The sequence below is a fragment of the Xiphias gladius genome, chromosome 16 (assembly GCF_016859285.1).
Source record: "Xiphias gladius isolate SHS-SW01 ecotype Sanya breed wild chromosome 16, ASM1685928v1, whole genome shotgun sequence".
NCBI lineage: Eukaryota > Metazoa > Chordata > Actinopteri > Istiophoriformes > Xiphiidae > Xiphias > Xiphias gladius.
In genome coordinates this window covers 5790397-5805354 of record NC_053415.1, presented here as the reverse complement: position 1 = coordinate 5805354, position 14958 = coordinate 5790397, and the positions used below count along the sequence as shown (strand labels likewise).

Below are 14958 nucleotides of genomic sequence, written 5' to 3'. Positions count from 1 at the left end.
CTGGCTCTGTTGCTCTTGTCACAATGAGATTGCCCTGTCAGGAAGTGACCACTCCTGTACATAATACCCCGTAATACCACAACCTGTTGTTTTTATGTTGTTTTTTATCAGATTCAACAAATGAGATACAGTATAACATGTTAAAAAGCTTTAGAGGTGCTATAGAGGTGGACAGAGCCAGGCTAGCTGTTTCCCCCACCTACCAGTCTTATGCTAACCAGCTGCTGTTTGTAGCTTCATATATCTCGGCTGGTTGTTGGTATGAAAGCAATAACCAAAATGTTACTATTCAAAAAATTAAACTGTTGCTTCAAGTTACCTTTCGTAGATATTAAATACCACTTAGTCTACCAAACCATGAAATGTATGATTGTATGTCAACATCAGTGAGCAGTGTAGCATTTAATTGCTTCATAAATCTACATTTGATGCCTTTGTTTATCTTATAAATATACAGTACCTCTACATAACAATATATTCCCAGTCAGACCTAGCCCAGAAGTTACCATGGTTCCAGTGATGGTTGTCTTAAACATCACTGGATACAGTAAATCATAACTTTTAATTTGGCAGATCAATGTTATTTAACTGGTCTAATGTTTTTGGCTGCCAGATTTTCCTCCAGTATTCCACATCAAGCTGAGAGATCATGTCCTGCTGGAGGGGGATCCAGTCACACTTAGCTGTCTGCCAGCAGGCAGCCCCCACCCACACATCACCTGGATGAAAGGTAAAGCTATCTAATGGTCCCACAGGTGGATGGTCATTATCACTTCAATTGCTAATTACAATGATCTACATAATTATTCTGGATAACAGCGGTTGCCGACAGTACAAACAGATAGTTCAGGAGATAAGATGAACAACTGAGATTCCTTTTTCCTCCAGAAACTGTTTAAACCAGTATTTATGTGTGTGACTAACTTCTGAAGTGTTTAATTATTTCTCACAGAATATCTATGAATCGTAACAGATGATTTTTTTAAAAGTTAACCCTATTCATCCTTATCATTTATGATAAATAATGACAATTAACATCTTCATCATTATTTTTTTTGACAAAAGACCCTGTTTATGCATGTATGTTTCCTCAGATAAGAAACCCCTGGAAATTGATGCCAGGATGAACATGATTGCCTGCCCTGATGGTCGGCAGCTACTGATGATCATGCAGACAACCAAAAAGGATGTAGGGGTTTATGAGTGTGTGGCTACAAACCCCTTGGCCTCTGTGTCCAGCTCTTGCACGATATCTCTTGCTCGTAAGAACTGAGATACACCTCACTTTTATGTCAGACTATAAGGAGAGGTAAACCATGATAGTCCTATACATAGTGTATATTATAGTACTATATATAAATAAATACAGTCATAAATACTGTTAGTCTACTGGATAGACAACAGAGATCCTGGGTAGTAACTGGAGGGCAAGTAAGAGTTCAATCACCGAGGATATGTTGTACCAGGTGTGTTACTGATTAAATAATACATGATAAACTTTAGTAATACCAGTTTATTTGTTTTAACAGGCCTGCCCAATCGTCCTGGGACCCCTGAGATTCCTCAGAAGTACAACAACACCGCCTTGGTACTGTGGAGGCCCTCAGACACCCTGGCCCCCTGCACATACTCTCTGCAGAGGAGAGCAGAGGGTCAGTGTTTACAAACAATAATAATAAGTGTTTTATTGATTATTTTAGATGTCTACTGTCAGATGACTTTTTGTTACTATTATTATAATATATTTCACTGTAGCTTTTGAAAGGGTTACATAGACGCAAGCATAATGGGGTCTCTATCTACATGCTGCGACTTGCCCATAGTATTTGGATTTTACCTTAAAGCTACAGAAAAAACTTCAACTTCTTTTCCAAATCAGCTGTGACCACATGTTTTTCAGTTTGCAATACACCTACTCCTATCGAAAAAGTTAATAATAAGCGTCATTTTTATGAAAATCAAATCAACAAGACCACATAAATAATATAAATGACTGTGAGGCTGCTATGGTGACATGTGGGCTACTGCCTACAGTGGTGAATGTGAAATAGAACCATATGAACTATATATGTTTAAGGCACTGTCAATATCATTACGCATGAGAAATGAGACGGGCTTATGCATAGCAAAAAAAGGTCTGTGTTCATTGTAGATGTGCATATATAGTATCATTGTCAATTGAAGCAGTTAACAGATGTTAACAACATTGCTAGGAGCTATTTGCAAGGCCACCAACAACATTATCACCTATTGACTTAAACATTCACAATTATGAGTTTTTTGTATCTTTAAGTTTCAACCAAAAGACACCAGGCAATTTTGTAGATAAGTATACTTACAAACAGCAAGAGTTCTAATTTCTGAAACCACCTCCTAAAATTCTTCCAGCCCTCAACCATACATGGTACACAGTCTGAAAACCTTGATGGAAACTTTCTATTCAACAAAAAAAAAGTAAAGTGTAAAAAAATCTAAATTTCTAATGTCTGGAAATAATATGGACATATATTCTGATCTTTTTCTACTCCAAAGGTGAAAGCAACTGGCTGATGGTGGCGACAGGGGTGGCAGACTGTTACTACAATGTGGCTGACCTGCCAGCAGGGTGCTCTTTCAGGTTCAGAGTGGCATGTGTCAACAAAGCTGGCCAGGGCCCGTACAGCAACCTCTCAGAAGTAGTGAGCCTGGAGGCTTCAGGTATGTGTTATCTCACAGAAAATCAAAGGTAACTTTGTGTTTGTTATAGATAAGGCAGTCAAATATGTAATGAGACATTTTTTTATGCACTCAATTTCATTGATTGATCTCCTTGTAAATGTACTATATACATACTCGCAGTACTAAAGCTGTGTAGGTGTTGTTTTGTTTGAGTATATGGTGTTGTGTTTTTATGTGAATGTTGATGATATTCTTAATCTGGGACAACACACAATACAAACTATTCAACATTCATGTCTTACATGTGTAAATGTAGAGCCATGCATGAATGTACTGTCTTCGAGATGTATCCTCTCTTTCCTTGTCTTTCATTAGAACCAGCTAAGTCCAGTGCTACTGTGGTGGTCAAGACTGTCCCTGCGACTACTCCTCCTCCCCCTGTGGTGATGATGTCATCCATGAAAGTTCCTCCCATTAAATCAGCTCCTAGTAAATCCACTCCAGTGACACTTGCCCAACCTGTCCCTCCCTCTCCTTCAGCTCCCACTCCGTCTGTGGCTAAATCAACTTCTCCAGTAGCCATCAAACCTACTGTTCAGGTTGATGCTAGCTGTCTTGCTGTAACTCCCCCGGTTAGTGCAGCCCCATCTGAACAAGCTTCTGTTCAGACCACCACAAGTGTCCAAGCCACGCCAGCAAAAGCCAAGACCACCCTTAGCATCAGTGTGATCAAACCCCAAACCAAGCTGGCGCCTCCTCCTGCTGTTCCACCCAAACCTCAGAGTCCTGTAAAAGCAGCCACCCACATAACCAACAAACCCAAGTCTCCTGTACCGCCACCTGCACCTGTCATTGGGAAACCCATTTCATCCCTGCCAATGTACGTGCCAGCTGCGACTGCACATGCTACTCCTCCTTTCCAACCAACCCCGATAACCACCACCCCCTCAATCACTCCTGTGCATGTCTCACCACCCGTGGTGGTGGTGCAGAGCTTGACACCTGTGCTGCAGGGAGGGGACAGCCGGATTACCCCATCTGGACGGGTCACACCATCAGGACGGGTCACACCCTCAGGACGGGTCACACCCTCAGGACGCAGGACACCGCTGGGTAAGCCTGGTGAGGGATCTCTGCGCCAGGGAGTTCCACAGAAACCTTACACCTTCATGGATGAGAAAGCAAGGTAATGATTGCTGATAGAACAGGACTTAAATATAAAGAACCCATTTATGCAAAACTATCTGAAATATGATGTTGTTGGCAACTACATAGCCTGAAAATAAGGTCATACATTTAAGGTTTTCTGATAGTCTTAGAGAGCAAAGTATGGCAGGAAGTAAGGAAAGCTAAAAGCAAGATTTAATTATTTATACAGACAGGTGACAAATTAACGGAAAAACCAACATGAAGTGTCTCAGTAAGGTATTGGTAGACAGAGACACACCAGAACAGCTTCAGTGCAAGTCTTTGAACTCTACTGGAGAGATGAACACCTTTCTTCCAAATGATATTCCCTCATGTGGTGTTTTGATGATGGTGGTGGAGAGCACTATCTAACATGTCAGTCCAAAATCTCCCATGGGGGTTCAATTGTGATGAGATCTGGTGACTGCGAAGACCACAACATATGATTCACATCATTCTAATACTCATCAAACCATTCACTGACCCCTGGTGCCCTAAGGGTGGGGACATTGTCATCCTGGAAGAGACCACTCCCATCAGGACAGAAATGTTTCATCATAGAATAAAGGTGATCACCCCCCACAGGATAAAAGAGCCCCCAGATCCCCTCAATGTAGGGGTCAAGCATTCAGGCCTGTACCATTGTCTTAGTGTACACCGCTCATGCACTCACCCACTTGTGGAGAATATGTTGAAGGATGACTCATCTGACCATATCACTTATTTCCACATCTCTGTAGACCAGTGCCTATGGTTTTTACACCACTAAACTCTCAAATGTTAATTCATTCAGACACCTGAGGAAGAGTCGCTCTTGTTTTCCCTACATGTCGCACTAATGGACAAGCATCAATGTCATCAAATGTGCGCTGTCGACCACAATTTCTAACCCTATTTACTGAGTCTTTCCTATAGATCTAAATGCAGATGTCACTTTAGTCACTGTTCCTATTGAATCATTAGCCAGTTAAGCAGTTTTTGTGACTGAAGCTCCTGCCCTTCACGCCCCAACAACAAATCCCCTTTCAGAGTCAATTAGATCTTTTCTTCTTGCCATCTTGATATAGAATCAGAATCAGCTTGGCCTGCTCAGAATTTTTAGATATGCCACAGAGCATGATGGGTTGTTAATTGTTTAAAGGAAGATTAAGCGATTCTGGAGGACTGTTGATATCTGAACTCAACAGCAAAACAAATATACCCCTCCCGTTAGTGCTTCTTCAAAAGCGCCACCCCCCAAATTCATGGATGAGCATGGCCAAGGCAGTGACACTAACAATGGTGGAATCCAGAGCATCTTATGTGATGTGGAAATGGATACTGCAAAACAGAACAAACCTTATAATGTAAAACGTCATCAAACACAGAACATGAACACAAACACAGCATCTAAAACACAATGGAGTAAAAACTAGCAAGATTTCATTGTTTAGGTTGTTTTTATAGGCGACGTTACCTAGCATAGCATTCCACATTATGCGTCTATCCAAATAATTCCACTGTGCTAGCAAACTTCTGTTTTTAGGTCTTTTTGGCTATAAAACCTTCACATTTATGGACAAATGCCATAATATAGAGCAAACATTTTTTTAGGCTTTTCCTATAATTGGTCATCTGTCTGTATTTAAAAACATCAAATGAAAATGGTTTATATTCTAATGAGATCTCTGATGAAGGCAGAAGGATAAAACATGCAGTAATTTTTTACATTTTAAACCGCTCAGTAATATTATGTGATCATTTAATGAGACAAGAGATTGAACACTAAAACCTCTGCATGATGTTGGCGTGATGTATTTCCAAATTTACTTTTTTGAACACACACAAAAAATATCATCCATATCAGATTTGGGATTTGTGGCTATGCAGAAATATAGCTTTTTCTGCCATGTTTGCCTGCTGTATTTATAGTATTTCCATATCACACAGGGGTCGTTTTGGTGTGATCCGTGAGTGCCGGGAGAACGCCACAGGCAACCTCTTTTTGGCCAAGATTGTTCCATATGAGGTGGAAAGCAAGCAGGCAGTATTGCAGGAATATGACATCCTTAAGTCCCTTCATCATGACAGGATCATGGCTCTGCATGAAGCTTATGTCACACCACGCTACCTGGTGCTTATCTCTGAGTACTGCAGTGGAAAGGAGCTGCTCTACAGCCTCATTGACAGGTGAAGCACAGCTGGAAGCTGTACATGTAGTGCTAAACTGGTTGCTTCTCTTAGTTGCTAGAGCAAAAACACCATTTCTAAAATTATTTATAAATTAATCACTTATCACCTGCCTTAAAATATTCTTCCCTGAGTCCTTTTACAAGCTGTTTTCTCTCAGGTTCCGTTACTCCGAGGATGACGTGGTGACCTATATTGTGCAGATCCTCCAGGGTCTGGACTACCTCCATACCCGACGCATTCTCCACCTTGACATGAAGCCAGAGAACATCATTGTCACCTACATGAATGTCATCAAGATCATAGACTTTGGCACTGCTCAAACTTACAACCCTCTCTTCCTCAAGCAGTTCAGTCCTCCTATTGGAACACTGGAGTACATGTGTAAGAGTCCTGCTTTCCACAGACCCCTGGGAATCTAGGAAATTAAAGCTGTTTTAATCAACATTTTTATATTAATAAGTGATCAAATGACTACGTGTGACGTAAGAGGGATCTCTCATACAAACCCTCGGAGAATGATTACTCGACTTTGCAAAATCCTTCAGACCTTTGAGCTTTCTAGCATCTTTCAGCTCATTGTTTTGATTTCGTGGCCCGCAACTTTACTGTACTTACTTATTCTCACCAATGTCATCAGCGTTGTTTCTAGATACAGCAGGCAGCTGTTTTCACAGAAAAAGCTCTAAAAACCCATTGTACAACTAACAGACACAGTGGAACAAGTAGCTGCTTAAGAGCCGAATACATTACGTTGCTAAAGTTGGTCTGTATCTGCTGGATGTGTAAATAAGCAATGATTTGCTAACACATTAGCCATATCAACCCTTTAAGGTGATATGTCATTGTGTTTACAGCTTGCACTAAATTGGCCAAAAAAAAGACTACTGCATATATTCAAATTCCTAGGTCAATACAATACAAACAGTCACATACATAATAAAAATGATCACCAAGTGAAACTTTGAAGTCCCACAGAAAAATGAAAAATGCTGCACTTAATTTCAATAGTAAGGTGCATATTACAAGAAACCACTGAATAGAAATGTTTTCAATGGATGTATTGAAGTAACTGAAGATGTTAAGGTAAGGCACTTAAAGGACAACAGTAGAATTTTATTAGGTTTTGTTCAGGATATATTAGTCATTTGTGCCTCGGTTTAGAAAAATATAACTTTTTGAACCTTTAAGTCTGTATTATATAATCCTAACTGTGCAAATTTATTAAGAAACAACAATCAAAGTCAAAGGCAGTATAAATGAAAAGTCTTTGTTGATTTTGATATTTTGTTGATTTGTTCTGCTAATACTGATCTTGTCATTTCTGTTCTTGACAAAGGTTTATGTAACTGTTTGTCAGTGGGCATGCACTACCTATGAAAACAAATAAGGATTATAAACTTACCATGACTATGCATTTGTCCCTTTAATAAAGCTGAACAAACAGCTTCAAGTAATCACAAAAACAATATCAGAAATCATAAACTGTAGTCAGTGTAGTACAAAGATGATTTGCAGATGATTTTAAAGGTTGTTGTTAAATAAAGCCTGTGCATTTTTCCTTTCTTCACCTTGCAGCTCCAGAGATGTTGAAAGGGGATGTGGTGGGACCCCCAGCTGACATCTGGAGTGTGGGTGTATTGACTTTTGTCATGTGAGTACTGCTTTCACAGCTTCCACTCAGCAGATCCTCTTTAAATAGAAATGTAATAGTGTTCTTTAGGTAAAATTGGGCTTATGGTTAATAATGTTTCTGCTGCATTTGAGTTGATTTGAGGTCTTAATATACTGTAAACTGTCATATTATATGTCATGGACATCTTGATGCTGTTGTCTATAAGTAATAGTGTTCTGGTTTTCTTCATTCACACCTAAACTAATGAACCAGTGTAGATTTATTGTGCATTGTTGATATGATTTGAGAGATCTACACTGTTTTGTGACTGTCACAACCTCCCCCTGATTTTCCAGGTTGAGTGGCAGGTCGCCTTTCATGGAAAATGATCCTCAGGAGACTGAAGCCAGGATCCAGGTGGCAAAGTTTGACCTCTCGAAACTCTACCAGAATGTGTCCCAAAGTGCCTCTCTGTTTCTCAAAAAGATCCTCTGTAGCTATCCTTGGTAAGATGAACACTAGTCATTTCTGTAATTCCCATATTGCATGGAATTTCTGATTGCTGAACATACAGAACTTTGCCTGAGACCTAATTTTACAACAAGACACCTATAAATAGTTGGGTCCTCACTGTCTGGTCTTCAACAGGGCCCGTCCATCCATTAAAGAGTGCTTCAATAACTCCTGGCTTCAAGATGCCTATCTGATGCGCCTTCGTAGGCAGACTCTCACCTTTACAACCACCCATCTCAAGGAATTCTTGGCCGACCAGCAGCGCAGGCGAGAGGAGGTGGCCACTAAGCACAAAGTTCTCCTGCGTTCCTACAAGAGCTCGACACAAAACCCCACCAGCCCCACCATGCCAAATGTGCCAACCTCACCCAGCACACCCGTCCCCCATTGAAAAATTCTTCCAAAAAACAGTTGGTGGGACTGTATGTGGGAAGATCCTCAGAGTGAGACAAGACTTTGGGCCGCGTGGTGGGGTGGTCCCTTCAGGTCTGAGAGGTTGAACTTGGTCAGAAGAAAAAAACTCATGAAACTAGCAGTGGCTGTAATCTACAGAGACATCATTTCTTTTTCTTTTTTGGTTCTTAAAGAGAATCTAAAATTATGATTTTGCGCCTAAGGAACTCCTACAAAGTTATCAGGGCCTAACTGCATTTTTTACAGTGTGGATTGTTCATACAAGGCAGGATGGTGTCTTCAAATTAGTACCTCAATGTTTGTAACTTTGCATACATTTTGGAGAAATTACTTCTATTCTTAGGGTCAACTCTACACTGATTACAGTGGACACATATTAATACATTGTAGTAACCCACCATGAAAGGCCTGAAATTGCTATTATAAAGTTTTGATATTAAAAACATTGTTCAGTTGAAGTACAAGTCGTTCACAAGGTTCCAAAATAATAAATACTCCAAAACTAGGACTGCTAAAACAATAATGCCTTTTCCTTAGTAAAACCTCTACTATCTCAGCTTATCATGGTCTCATATTCAAATGTTTCCTGACCAGCCAAATCACGGCAAGTTCAGTCTATGATGTCTAACTTTCAACCTACGATGCAAAATAGTGATCTCCATTAACGTAATCTATTACTTTAATTACAGCAGTATAATTTGTGCTACCTGAGCTTTTATACTGCCATAGCACCTCAAATGATTGTCAAGATTGTAGCAGCTCCTTAACTAACTTCAATAGTTTTATTTGGAGTTTATAAAACATATATTTAGTTTAGACGATACATTGGAGGGTTCTCTACAAGGGCTATCAGAAAAGAAAACCTTTTTAATCAGCAGAAATTTCTTACCTAATTTTATTAAAGAGGATAGTTTTGATTCTCTTATTCTCAAAAGCAGAAAAATTATGTTTTTTAAAATTTGTTATTAGATCATCAACTTTGCTCTAATTGATGATATGGACTGCATAACTGACTCCATGCAGTACAGGCACTGTGTTGGTGCTTGGCAGACGCTAGTTCCTTCACCACAGATAAGCTAACAAACACCTCATTGGCTTCCAATTTAACAAAACTCTTCCACTCAGCCCAGTGTCAAGGATCCCGTTTGATTAGCCATACGCTCGTCTCTTGAGTTTACTAAAAGGAGGTTTACAAGTTTGCTGAGTCAGTTAGTCAGTTTATACTTCGACTGCGCATACAGAACTTTGACTGAGATACAAGACCCTCATTGAATATAGATTATTTGGAGGATTAGTGGTACACCTAATAACTTTAAAACCCACTGGTGATATTTGGGTGCCTTTAAGTGCCCTTAAAGAGTTAGCATTACTCAGCATAAAAATAGCCTTTACAATTAATTGAGAAAGGATGTTGATTAAGACATTGCTGAGTGTATTAGTTCTTATTTTAACTATAATTTTCAACTGTTAACAGCTCAGCTACTGCTTTTTTTGTTTTTTTTAAATTACAGTTTTTAAAATGGCAAAAGATTTTTATAAATGAAGTAAGGTAAGATTTAAATTGGTTATAATTAGCATTAAATTTTACATAATGATTATTGATTTATTCCGTTAATTAAGTAGCATACACCTTTTTATTTTCCAGTTCATATAAGTTTATAGAGCACTGTAAACAGTGAGCAAAAGATAAATTCAATACATAGGCAACATAATAGCCCCTGTAGACTGTAAAGAATATTGAATCAGAAATCTGAGACAATCCACATATCTCTAAAATAAATAAATACATTTGTAAATAAGAAATACCTCCTCTTACTCCACACACTATATATATGAGATATATTGAGATATGTACCTCTTCATAAATAAGTAGAATGACATGAATAAAAGCCAAGTCTTTGTTCATCATCAAGAGAGTGTAAATAAATTTTCAAGCCATTTCAAAATAGATAAATCATAAATTTAATCAATTTTTTTCACTCAGTTGGGCACATACTGACATTTGTTCCTTTGGGTAGAATGAAAGTGGAATATGATTCAGTGGCCTATTGGTGTTTAAAAATTATATGTTCTCGATTTAGTCATGTGAAAAAGATTTTCTGAAATGAGTAAACAACTGACTGTAGTTGGTTCAAATCATTGTCTGTTTCCAAATATACTGTCAATCTCATCTCTGAGAAAAGATCTGCAGTATTATGAACTTTTGCTCAAGTATGCTTCATTCTAAGTATTAGTTTTGGAAGTCTATCCTCAGGCATATTTAAGAATCTATTCCAGTACATTGGCTTTGAGATTATATTGTTTATACATCAGTGATACACTGATCCTTTGTTTTATCCTCATTATTTTATGGTAAATAAATGGCTATGTTGTATTGTTTCTGTTCTATTGCTTTGCCCTGTGAGAGCAAATTCAGTTTTTCCGACCAGCATGTGAGATATTAGCACAAATGTCAGATTTTTGGATCATTTTGCTGTCACATGTACTGGTATCAAGTACAGATTTGCACACTTAACACAGAGGGTGTCATTTCTGGGACAGATTAGATTAATTTTAAAGAAAGTATCAAGGAATCAAAAGCAGACACTGATGAGACTTTTTGGGTGGTGTAAAGCTGCATCATACATAAAATCATGAGTTATTTTAATATGTGTATTGACTGACAGAGGTTGTTGGTAATTCTATGAAATTATTTTACTAGTTCTATATATGTTATTGCTCTTGCTAGATAAATACTGCATTTTTCTGCAGCTCTTTGTCGTTTTGGCTCAGTCATTTTCCTATGCAGAGTAGAAGTTAATCACGAAGGGAGTTGTTTTAATCTGAATGAAAACATGCAAGATCAGCATGAGAAAAAATTCTAAAGGTCTGTGCAATATATTAACTCTGTTTTTCAGTCCTATACAATGAAATGAAAAACTGCTTGTAAGCAGACAACAGGGTTTTGAAAAAGATGTTGAACACTCCACATTTTGTATTAAGATCCTATGGCGTATCTTGTCGAATGTGTTGCAGTGCCTCGTGTTGGATATTAGACCCACAGAGAAAATTGCTTGTGAAATGAATGACTAATTCTTTATTTTGATTATAAGAATGTGACTGCTTTGTGTGTGTTTCACAATTCGTTTATTTATTGAGTGATTGTATTTGTTACAGCTTCTGCTTTTTATTTTGTGAAAATTCTGAATCTGGCATGGAAAAGGCATGACAGCTGTTAAAGGCTATGAACAATAAAGGAAATATGAAAAATGTATGAATACAATGAAGCTATTTGTTTTAACAGAGAATGGAAAGTGGGTATAAATGGTGGTAGCAGAAAACTGTTGCTGAATATGCTATAGTTAAAAAAAAAAAAAAAAAAAAAACTTGAAGGGACTATGGTCAGTTCAGGCTACGCCACTCCCTGTGCATGACCCTGAAGACCAAGAATTATGTGCTTATTTTCACCAGGGACGACTCACATTTCAAGGTACTCCCTCTACTATTTAAACCACCACTAACATAACTATTAACTGCTCCAAGGATTCTCCAGAGTATTTAATATGAATGCTATATAAGGATGGGAAAATGTGTCTAACATTTGTTGTGCATCTTCAGTCTTCAGGCATCAGTCTTGTCATGTCTGAGTATTTCCTAATATCCAAATAAGGAGAAGGGACGTTTGAGTGATGATTTGTTCGCCCTGATCCTCAAAGGCCAACATAGCTCCTCCTGACCTCTAGATATAAAGCGTGAAGCCTTTTATGCTTGCTGACTCTGGACCCGATCAAGAAGCAGTGTGGATCTTCGAGAGTAAGTTGTACTTGAAATTGAATTGTTAAGGTTAACTCCTCCTAACGGTAATTCTGCAGTTGGCACAGTAGATTGGATGATAAGAAAAAGTTTTTTTCCGAGTTACTTCTGGGTGCTAACCAGCTCTGAATGCTGCAGATGTCCAAAGCAAAGGCTGCAGCCCCTCCTGGGTGTACACTGAACATCAACGATCCTCAGGTCCAGGAGGCTGCTATCCGAATCCAGGCCTCATATCGCGGACACAGGTACCAAAATCGCCAATGTCTGTTGGTATCATTGACATTCAAGCACCTTTTGAGCACAGTTGACAGCACGCAACTGTATAAGAGGAGATGTTCAAAAAGACTGTGTATTGTTATCCCCATTTGAACTATTATAACATGTTGTCCCTCTCTATGACATCAAGCTTTTTATCTTGCCTTCAAATGTGTCCTTTTAGAACAGGTATAAACACTTTTACCTTTATACTTGTTTGGACAAACTGGTTTGTTTGAAGCCATTTTTGTATAATTGTGTAGTGAATTCTTATATGACTGCGTTTCTCATATAGGTCACGTAAAGAGCTGCGAGAGAAAGGCCCTCCTAAAATCCTGCAGGAGCTCAAAGATGTGGTTCTTGTTGAGGGAAGTGCTGCAAAGCTGGAGTGCAGAGTTAGTGCTTTCCCAGATCCTTTCATCATCTGGTACAAGGATGGCAAAGAGCTGAAGGATGGTCCCAAGTACCGCTACGTGTTTGAAGACCCAGATTTTGTGGCGCTCGTGGTTAGAGATGGAGTTCTGGCTGATCTGGGAAAATACACTGTTACCATTAGGAATCCATTTGGACAGACATCGGGATCTGCTTGTATTCTTGTGGAGGGTGTGTACAGATTCTTAACTTTAACTGGCATTTGTCAATGCTGTTCTTTGCAGTGGGTGAATCTGGGTTTTGTCAATTTGTCTGAGATGATGGGATCAGAATTTAATCAAACAACTTAAAGGATTAGTTCAACATTTTAGGAAATATGCTTTTATTAACTTTGGACAGAACTAGGCTAGTTGTTCCCCCATTTCCAGTCCTCATGCTAAGCTATGCTAACTAGCTGCAAGTTGTAGACTTATTTTTACTGATATGAGATATTACAGATACCAATCATCTCATTTTACTCTTGCCACTGTTAGGAATCTCATCAGACATGTCTGATGCCAAGGCTTCCTTCTATTCAATTCCTCTATTGATATTAGTGTCTCCTGTAAAAATTCTTTGAGGCAATATCCAACAGAACTTTTTATAATTTAACATATCATATATGGCTGACAGAGTATTTGCATCATGCCCTCCCAGTCCCTGCTAAGGTTTCTAAAGGGCCAGACAACATCAAGGCCAAGAGAGGGACAACGGTTGTGCTCAAAGCTGAAATAAGTGGAGAACCTCCTCCAGATGTTGCCTGGCTCAAAGATGGAGATGACATTGACGAAGATGACAGGTAGGCTCTATTACAGGAATTCCAATCGGGAGAATGCCGTATTAATTTGCATCTATATATTTACACTGCCTTTTCAGGATGTAGAAATGCATTTTCCAGGAACACCATCATTACTGTCAATGGATCCAAATAGTAAAATGAGTAAAATGATAGCTGAATACAGTAAGTGCACTGCAACACCATGTAAGTTGGGACAGATGCCAGAAGGAGACACCTATTTAGTAACTCTAGATTGCAAATTGATAGTGAACATGATTTTCAGGAGTCCATAAACAGCAAATGCAATAATGAAGGTGCTGCGATTGTCTTTCAGGGTATTCTTTGACGTTGGAGACACCAACACAATCTTGACCATCAAAAATGCAAAGCTATCTGATGCTGGCAAGTATGAGGTGTTTGTGGAGAACAATCTAGGCACAGACCAGTCCGTTGCTTGGGTGGACATCCTCTAATGCTGCCTGATAACTACACCAGTTGTAACAGGATGAATCTATGTTCTCTTCAGTGCAATCCACTGAACAATATACTATATTACCGCACTGTTCAAAGCTGTACATAACTTCAACCATGCTAATAATAAAAAGTAAAGGATATTTTGCTGACGGCTTCTTTCTTAGTGCTGTTTTTTAATTATCTACTATTGCTGACAGAACAAAACATTTGTATGTTGGAATAAGTGCAGTATTTTTTTCTGAAAAAAAATATTAAAAAGTAGAGATGAAAAAGATAGTATTTTACCATAATAATAAATGCAATTAACATGCTAAAAAGGGTACATGTGAGAGTCTTGTGTTTAAAATGGTATCCATAGTGTTGTTTTCATTACTGTAATTAATCATTATTTGGTACAGTTTCACCTCTCCTGGTTGATAATGTCAGCTAAGTATCTTCAGAACAAAATCAGTGTTCTTTAGGCAACATATTCTACAAGTATTTTAAGCATGAACTGTCACAGACATGGATTTAGTGATGCCTGGATTTTGGACTTCCCCATTCACTGTCGTCTTGGCAGTTACTAGAGTCACAAAATCCAGCTCATATGAGTGCAGCAGAAGTGGGGTGAGAAGATTATAAACACAGCTGTGAGAAACTGGAACACAAGTCAATCAAGCAAAAATGCCCCAAAACACACTTCTCTTTAAGC

At 38.6% G+C, this 14958-nt stretch overlaps 2 protein-coding genes across 4 annotated transcripts in view; both read left to right on the top strand.

Annotated features, from left to right (window-relative positions):
• The window catches only part of spegb (striated muscle enriched protein kinase b), a 37919-nt gene extending 26988 nt beyond the window's left edge, over positions 1-10931 (top strand). For both annotated transcript variants that reach the window (XM_040148171.1, XM_040148170.1), the window contains exons 32-41: positions 614-730; positions 1095-1262; positions 1530-1652; positions 2533-2697; positions 3034-3844; positions 5776-6015; positions 6176-6399; positions 7594-7669; positions 7987-8136; positions 8279-10931. In XM_040148171.1, the coding sequence (XP_040004105.1) occupies positions 614-730; positions 1095-1262; positions 1530-1652; positions 2533-2697; positions 3034-3844; positions 5776-6015; positions 6176-6399; positions 7594-7669; positions 7987-8136; positions 8279-8534 (2330 nt within the window). In that variant the 3' untranslated portion in view covers positions 8535-10931. The remainder of the gene's footprint in view (positions 1-613; positions 731-1094; positions 1263-1529; positions 1653-2532; positions 2698-3033; positions 3845-5775; positions 6016-6175; positions 6400-7593; positions 7670-7986; positions 8137-8278) is intronic.
• Positions 10932-12241: 1310 nt separating this feature from the next.
• On the top strand, positions 12242-14402 carry LOC120801782 (SPEG neighbor protein-like). Of its 2 annotated transcripts, XM_040149018.1 has the most exons (5): positions 12242-12349; positions 12488-12594; positions 12900-13207; positions 13673-13814; positions 14128-14402. In XM_040149018.1, the coding sequence occupies exons 2-5, from the start codon at positions 12488-12490 to the stop codon at positions 14264-14266; spliced, it is 696 nt and encodes a 231-aa protein (XP_040004952.1). In that variant the 5' UTR covers positions 12242-12349; the 3' UTR covers positions 14267-14402. The 2 variants fall into 2 exon arrangements, with proteins under 2 accessions (XP_040004952.1, XP_040004951.1); XM_040149017.1 differs by having other exon boundaries at positions 12335-12594.
• Positions 14403-14958: the final 556 nt, after the last annotated feature.

What these genes read in the sequence shown, in the direction of transcription:
- LOC120801782 (XM_040149017.1), top strand. Translation starts at nt 12,479, where the DNA reads ATGCTGCAGATGTCCAAAGCAAAGGCTGCAGCCCCTCCTGGGTGTACA. An exon ending in TGCTTGTATTCTTGTGGAGG is followed by an intron (nt 13,208 to 13,672) that starts GTGTGTACAGAT and finishes ATGCCCTCCCAG; the next exon opens with TCCCTGCTAAGGTTTCTAAA. An exon ending in GACATTGACGAAGATGACAG is followed by an intron (nt 13,815 to 14,127) that starts GTAGGCTCTATT and finishes ATTGTCTTTCAG; the next exon opens with GGTATTCTTTGACGTTGGAG.